The 8,268-nt window shown below is 34.2% G+C and overlaps 1 protein-coding gene across 2 annotated transcripts; it reads right to left on the bottom strand.

Annotated features, from left to right (window-relative positions):
- Positions 1-2,969: 2,969 nt before the first annotated feature.
- On the bottom strand, positions 2,970-7,873 carry LOC111371596 (inorganic phosphate transporter 1-4-like). 2 transcript variants are annotated; one of them, XM_022993663.1, is made up of 3 exons: positions 7,685-7,873; positions 4,821-4,849; positions 2,970-4,745 (listed from the first exon to the last, which is right to left on the bottom strand). In XM_022993663.1, the coding sequence occupies exon 3, from the start codon at positions 4,700-4,702 to the stop codon at positions 3,086-3,088; it is 1,617 nt and encodes a 538-aa protein (XP_022849431.1). In that variant the 5' UTR covers positions 4,703-4,745; positions 4,821-4,849; positions 7,685-7,873; the 3' UTR covers positions 2,970-3,085. The 2 variants fall into 2 exon arrangements, with proteins under 2 accessions (XP_022849431.1, XP_022849430.1); XM_022993662.1 differs by lacking the exon at positions 4,821-4,849.
- Between the last annotated feature and the right edge of the window lie 395 nt (positions 7,874-8,268).

Below are 8,268 nucleotides of genomic sequence, written 5' to 3'. Positions count from 1 at the left end.
GATATAGGAGAAAATTGTAATTTTTCTCGTGCTATATGTGGATGATATTCTACTCATTGGAAATGATGTTGAAGCATTATCGTCTACGAAAGCTTGGTTGGCCCGACAATTTCATATGAAGGACTTAGAAAAGCTAGTTATATTCTAGACATTCAGATCTTAAGAGATCGAAAGAATAAGCAGATAGCTCTATCCCAAGTTTCATACATTGATAAAATATTTGTCAGATTTGCCATGCAAGATTCCAAGAAAGGTAATTTACCTTTCAGACATGGAATCCAACTCTCTAAGGACCAGTCCCCTAAGATTCTTGAAGGGGTGGAACACGTGAGTATGATACCTTATGCATCGGCAGTTGGTAGTCTTATGTATGCTATGCTGTGCACTAGACCTGACATTTGTTATACTGTTGGTATGGTGAGTCGATATCAATCTAACTCGGGACCAGAACACTGGGTGGCTGTAAAGCATATCTTGAAGTACTTTCGAAGGACAAGGAATTACATGTTAGTTTACTCATCACCAGATATTGTTCCAGTGGGTTATACAGATTCAGACTTCCAAGCTGATAAGGACTTTCGCAAGTCTACATCAGGACCACTGTTTACTCTTGGTGGTGGGGCCATTATTTGGAGAAGTATCAAACAATCATGTATTGCTAATTCCACCATGGAGTCTGAGTATGTGGTAGCTTGTGAAGCCGCTAAGGAAGCGGTATAGCTTAAAAAATTCCTAACAGATATCGAGGTGGTGCCTGCATCTGCACAGCCCTTGACACTGTACTGTGATAACAGTGGGGCAGTTGCAAATGCTAAAAAACCAAGGAGTCGTCAAAGAGGTAAATATATTGAACAGAAATATCATCTCTTAAGAGAGATAGTTAATAAAAGAGATGTGAATGTTAGTAAAATTACTACTGGAGATAACCTCGAGGATCCATTTACAAAGAGCCTATCAGCTAAGGTTTTTAATGGACATATGCAAGGCATATGGTTACAAAACATGACACATATAATCTAGGACAAGTGGGAGATTTGTTGGGTTGTATGCCTATATAGTATAGTTTTGCTGATGTAAAAATAACAATAATAATAATTTTTTAATATTGAATAAAATTATGTTTACTTTATTTATTGCAATTTTTCATTGAGCATGCGAAATTAAAGTGCCTGTGATCATTTATGATAATATGAGTTGGATACTTGCGTTGAGAAATACAGTGAGACACAACTTGTATTTTGATCATAAATAATTTGTTCTCAACCAATATATAAGGGTTGGCACCTTATATTGGAAGGTCGTAGTGTTGACCAACTCACTATTCGGGTCTGTGATTTGTCTTTATCACATAAATAGTTAAAGGTGACACTAGTACACTTTGTGTGTATTGAACGGACCACGTGTCGAATTTAATTTTATAGCATGACCGTGCGGAGAATTAAATTCCACTTGACCGCTGTGTATTTCATCTGAATCCCTTGACAGGATTATATATATCTTTTTGTGATTTTAATAGTTCTTTGATTCATCAATGGGTGAAATCAATTTGATTGGTCAAATATCTCGATGAGTTGAGAACTTGAGAATGAGCGGAGTAGAGAACATGAATTCATGTTGAGAACCATCACCCTGAAGATGGGTAGAGTGACTACTTGAGTATTTTCTGTTGAACGGTTAAAATCTGAGCTCAGTGTTTAGAGATGGCTAAACTTCGACATCTATGATTTGTTCACAGGACCGTTGAAGAAAATAAAACTTAAGTCAGTGAGAATAATTAGAGGGGCAAAACGGTCATTTATGCTCGTACCTAATTATTGGATCTCAGATGAGGATAAAATGCATATATGGCAGGTCAGAGGAAAGTATTACAGATTTATTGATTTCTGTGATCTTATATATTCCAAGGATTCAGTTTTTTGCCTTTAGTGGAAAAAACAAGGGCTAATAATTAGATGGGTGGTTTAGGGTCGACTAGACAGGATCTAATTATTGGAATTTGGAAAATATATATCCGATCAGGTCCCTATGGTAGCTCCATAAAGTATTTGAACTTAATTACGGTAATTATAATAGTTTTGGGCTTAATTGTAATTACAATAAAATTTTGTACTTGATTGTAATTACTATGAAAATTATAAACTTAATTGCAATTTTAATTGAAGTTCTAGAACTACATATGCAATTATATGTAAACTAATTAGAATTGGATTTAAATTATAACTCCTATTTTAGTTTTAATTAGAACTCTTGTTTGAATGTGGAATTATAATTTTACTAGAATTCTATCATCTTTTTCTCTATAAATAGAGATTAGATGGATAGAAAAATATCACAACATTCATAATTCCACAAGATTCAAAATTGTAGAGAGAAAAAGAGAGAGAAAATATATTATTTTCTAGTAGTCCAAAAATTCAAGAATTAGTTTCTAGATTAATTGAAAAAAGGTGCCCACACACCAGTATAGTCTTTGCGTTGGAGAATACCGTAGAAGGCTTGAAGATTTGAAGTACCAAAATTCTTGCAATTAAAAAAGACGGAAGTTTGCGGATCAGAGTTAATTCAAGGTTGATTATTGAACCTAGGTAAAAGATTTGAATCCTTTAATTTTGTTATGACATACACGTGAATATCTAGACGATCTTGCTTATTGAATTAAAAAAAATATTAATTTTTGATCAATTTTGCTTTCGCATTCCAATAGACTATTCGCTATACATGATCAATCATATTACTTGTACAATTTATTTGACATTATTGTTGACATTGTATCACGTGTCGGCACATGATTGAATTCAACACACTTTCTCATCAAAGCATTTTTGAATTTGCACACAATGTCATCCAAATTGTCATCCATGGAATGTACAAGAAACTTTATTCATAAAAGCTTTCTTCCCTTTGTACTTTGATATTCCAATGATTGTTCAAACATTAGCATCAAGCTATATGTAAAGAATAAGAACTAATCACTATAGAAAAACCAGTGCCCATAAAAAGCACATAAAAAGGTTCTTATTTTATATTCAGATAGATGCAATTATGCAAACATCTACAATAAGTAGTAGAAGAAAATGTACGATAACTAAACTGGAACTGTCCTAGTATCGTTAGACCTAAATTCTGTTACATTTCCATCTTCCTCCTCGTTCTCTTGCGACATTTCCTCCAACGATTTTCCCTTCGACTCGGGGACCAACAACGTGAACAACATTCCTAGGAAGTTGACACAACCGAGCATGATAAGCGAGTTCTTAACACCAATACCAGGTGGATATCCAGCATCAGTCTTGTTCGGATCCGTCGACTGTGCAGCGTATAAAAACCCAAAGGCTCCAACTATGGATCCTGCCTTGCCTGCAGCTGCTGATATACCATGGCATGTCGACCTAAGCCTGGCCGGGAAAATTTCAGCCGGAACGACAAATGTGGTGGCGTTTGGACCGAAATTGGAAAAGAAGAAAGTGAGAGAGTACATGATCACAAATCCAATTCGATTTTCTCTGTGTGTCCAGTGATTGTAAGGAATAGCCAAGGCAAACATAAATACTGTCATGAAGAAAAATCCCATCATTTGGATTGCAAACCTTCCAATTTTGTCGATAAAGAATACTGTAAACCAGTAGCCCGGTACTGTACTGCAAAGGGCAATAAGAGTTTGAGCCCTTGCAATTCTGTAAACTTCTTCCATTGCGTTCATTGTTTCGGCTGGAGGTATCCATCCAATTGCACTGAAAATATCTTTCTGGAAAAGATTTTGACTGTAAAAGGCAATATCCAGTAAGAACCAAGTACTTGTAGTTCCAAGCAAGTGAAGTCCATGGCGCCTGAGGAATTCCTTTGTAAACAATCCAAAACTGTTCCCTTTTTCCTGTTCAACCTTTTCGATCTTTTCCTGTTCTGCCTCTAATTCAACTTGCAATACTTTGGACATATCAGCAGCGGCCTGTTTGGCATTCTTGGCCACTAAGGCCGTGTAACGAGCAGTTTCTGGCATCTTCATACGCCAATAGTAAGTGAGTAAGGCTGGAAGTGCACCAAACATTAGAATTATACGCCACGCATAGTCAGCTTCAGGAACAGTTGAAGCAAGAGCGTTATCTTGATAAGCAGGGGCAGGATATCCTGCCTTAAATGCTGCAGAAACGATAATTCCCACCATTCCACCAGCCAAAATCCCAAAACCTTGCATAGCAAAAACTGCAGCGATGAACGCTCCACGAGTCTTCTTGTTGGCATACTCGGACATGATTGTGGCAGAAAGAGGGTAGTCACCACCAATGGCAAACCCGAGCCAGAATCGAAAGAAACAGAGTGTGGCCATAACGGCCTTAGGCTCGTCTCCAAAAGAAAGTCCAGAAGCAATTGAGGTGATAACCATAAGCATAAGGGTCATTCCATAAACCTTTTTCCTACCAAGTTTGTCCCCAAGCCACCCGAAGAAGAGTTGGCCGGCAAGTGCACCACACAATGCGATACCATTGACAGAAGCCGAGACATTTGGAGGCAAATTCCCCGGCTTTGCAGCACCATTTTCATGGTAATATATGCGGCCGAGCAATTTCGTTACTAAAGAGATGCAGAAAAGATCATATGCATCAGTGAAAAATCCCATACCAGCAATCACAATTGCAGTGAAATGGTACCATTGAGTTTTCGCCGCATCCAGTGCATTAAGCACGTTTAATTGTTCTCTAGCCATGACTATCTCTTAAACTCGTATCACTTTCTATGTACTGTATTTCCTGAGAACACCAACACACATTATCAGTAAAAAACACAAAGATATTTGATAACAATATATGAAAACAGGCTTCCACCTGAGTATCCTCATAATCAGGGTAAATTCCTGGAAGAAGACAAGCAGGAACGTGTGACAATCAAAGGGAGAATGTGAAAGCAGGCTAGATAGTCAAAATAAGAATAAAATTTTAATTATTTTAATGATCATTGTCTTAATAACAATCAACAGATGTAGCAGAAAATCTGGACTCATAAAGATACCAGTTGACTTAATTTATTTTCTTAAAAGATAATGTAGTTGTTATCTAGTGCAAATTTCAATAGAAATAAAGCTCTCATCATGTTTCAATCTATGATCATGGGACAACAAAATAATGCATTATTTAATCCATTTTCTTGAAACTCGTTCTCTTTCCCCGAGATAAGTTAAAGAAAAACCGTGAAGATAATAACGAACATAACCTCTATTGTGGTTTCTAATTATCTAATTGCTTTGATTTTCAAGTAAATCCAACAACGAATTATTTGGAGTGGCAAAACGTAATTCATATAGTCGGCTCTAAATTTATTAAAAAAAAGACTATAATATCAGGAGAAGGTATAGAAAAAAGAGATTTTTCAACTTAAGAAACAAAAGCAAGTGAACCCCTTGAACTAGTTGACAACATAGAATTTGTTGTGAACATGAATTAGCGTAAAAGACAAGTAATGAAAGAAAACAAGAAATTGTATTGTATTCATGAAAACCCTTGTGCTTCCATGAGTTGAGATCTGCAGTCTAATTTTACCTGTCAACCCAATTGATTATTGATATATTATTTTAAATTAACATGTCATCAATTTTAATTTTCCACTTTAATAACTATTTCATGCAGTTAAATACTTTCTCTCTCACACATAATGATGTGACAATAATTAATTGAATGAACAGAAAATTGGACAGCAAATCTCAATTCTCCATGGTGAGGAACCAACAAAGAGCATAAGTTACATCATTCCATGGGTTGTTGGGAACTGTTTTATCCCTTGTAATTTTACATAATTCCAGTAACCTAAACTTGGAGATAGTGTATTATCCTCCACAAAATGAAGCATAAATTTTGACTTTATTTGGTATCTTACATCCGTAGAAGTCGTGAAATACTGTGTGGTATGTAATGGATTTGACACAAAAACAGAAATATTGTGTACGCAGCTCATAATCAACAACATATAATCTGTGCCTAAATCAGTGTGAATTCTTACCAAGTAATTGAGATTTTATTTTCCCACAAGTGGCAATTCTCAAGAATTCATTTCTTGAATAACAAGAGAACTCCTAGGACATACAAAATTCAAACTATTTTTAGGCATAAAAAAATTCAAACTGTGTACCAAAAATCACAAAGAATAGTTGAATAATTAAGAGAAACCTTTCATTATAAAAAAAAACCCATTTTCAAGATTTAGGGGGTGTTTGAACCACATTATTTTGGTAATAATGCATTCTTGAATAGTATATTGATGGGAAATGTGTGGTTAAAAAATAAGGAAAATTTTTTGATTTGCGTGTAATATTATTTTATTGAAGAATGTGTAGTTGAAATGATATTAAATCACTGTTTAAGAATACATTTTTTTTTTTTTTGGAATAATATAATTCAAACAGGCCCTTATATTAGTTTTACAAGAAATCACTTCTTTTAAAATAAACCCTTTATTTCTCATTTTTCACGTAAACCCTTGAATTCCTCAAAAGCAGGGGATCCAGGGGTCGAGTTTAGCAAGGGAGAATCTCGAGCGTTGATAGCTTACTATCGACGATCAACGTCCGTAATAGTGGAGTTGTTTATTAATATTTAATTAAATAATATTCAAAAAATCGTATAGATTAGAGTTAGAAGAACTAAATATATCACCAAAACAAGAATTAGGTACGAACTTTCATTTTAAATGAAAAAATCGTTCCATAATCTGCAAAATACCTTAATTTATTTTTTTATTAAATAGACAACATATATTAACAAAATGTCAATATTCAGTTTACAATTAAAGTTAATTAAACAAGCATTATCATATTAACAAAATTGAAATTATTTATGTGCTTATATCAATTTTATGTGTTTATATGATTCCACTTTTTCACAATCAATTTTTTTTTAACGAAAAGTGAAACCTTTTATTAATTAAATAAGTTTTGTTGAAAGATTCCTAATGGCACTAAAGACAAATTTTCTACAAATTCATCACCCATTAATTAACCAAACTCTCAAATCAATTGATTAAAGGGAAAAAATAAAAGAAAAAGAAAATCAAGAAGGGGGACAAAGCACTGATTTGAACGTTTTTACTTGCATTAAACCACTAAAATTAAACATGTACTATTTTGTAGCATTATGTGCTGAAAATCAATAAGTGTCATGATGGTAAAATAGTCAATATGTTTAAAGAATATAGCAGGTTCAAATTACCTTCCTTACATTTGTTTTGATAAAAATTATTAAAATACAAAAATTATAAAAAATATTGCTGTACAAGACCTTCAATTCAATAATGAAAGAGCTAACCAACTGAGCTTTGTTGTTAATATGAATTATCAAATATATAATCTAAAAATTCTATATATTATCGGCAAAAAATAAAATAAAATAAAAATTAAAAAAATTCTCCTTGCCAATCCAGCTAGGGCGGCGGCCCCCTAAATCCGCCTTTGCTCAAAAGGTCATGTTCAGGCCACTGTACATAATCAAGATTTTAGTGCATTTTTTCTCATTCCATACTGTCCAACACAGTATATTCGAACTGGTTATTGAGTTAATCATTTTCTTCCATGCCCATATTAAATTATACTCGAACTTTATAATTTACGAAAAATTTAACGAAAATTATTTAGTCATGGAAGAATTACAAAAACAACATTACTGAAACTAAGAATTCGAACAGAGTATATATCTCAACTTACCAGTGTTCTTCAGAAATTCACAGATCAGTTTCACCTCCAAGAAACGATAAACGAAGAAATTTCACAATAGAAGAACAAACCCACATAGCAAAATAGAAGTATTTCACTTATTATGGAAGAATTGAATCAAGAACAGGATGGGATGGGGGTGTAACTGAGTATGGCATATGGAGGGAAAGGAAAGTTGGTACCGTATTTAAAGCAACGAAGCTGCATGTGAACAGATCATAATCATAGTAAAGCATATTCCGATTATCCTAGTTACTCAGAGTGTCCCAGTGTCCAGCCACGATGTTGCCACGTGTGATCATGGCCCACTTAAAATTGAGTCCAGTTACTTGGCAAGACCAGATTGGAATATTGTGTAGTTTTTCTGACGCGTGTCGCTAAAACTTGTGTTGACTGACTTGTGAGTTTGAATTTTAATTTTCAAAAATCTTTTCTATGACGATGGCTACTGGGACATAATTATCAATGAAGTAACTTGTTACCACGAAAGAAAAGTCTCCAAATGAAGTTGAATGATCTAAAGTCTTTATAATGGATTTTGCTTGTGATCTACGGAGAATGATAAAGAAAGCGTC

This window comes from Olea europaea, chromosome 22 (genome assembly GCF_002742605.1).
Source record: "Olea europaea var. sylvestris chromosome 22, O_europaea_v1, whole genome shotgun sequence".
Classification (NCBI taxonomy): domain Eukaryota; kingdom Viridiplantae; phylum Streptophyta; class Magnoliopsida; order Lamiales; family Oleaceae; genus Olea; species Olea europaea.
The sequence above is the reverse complement of the archived record's forward strand: the minus strand, read 5'-3'. Positions and strand labels throughout refer to the sequence as shown.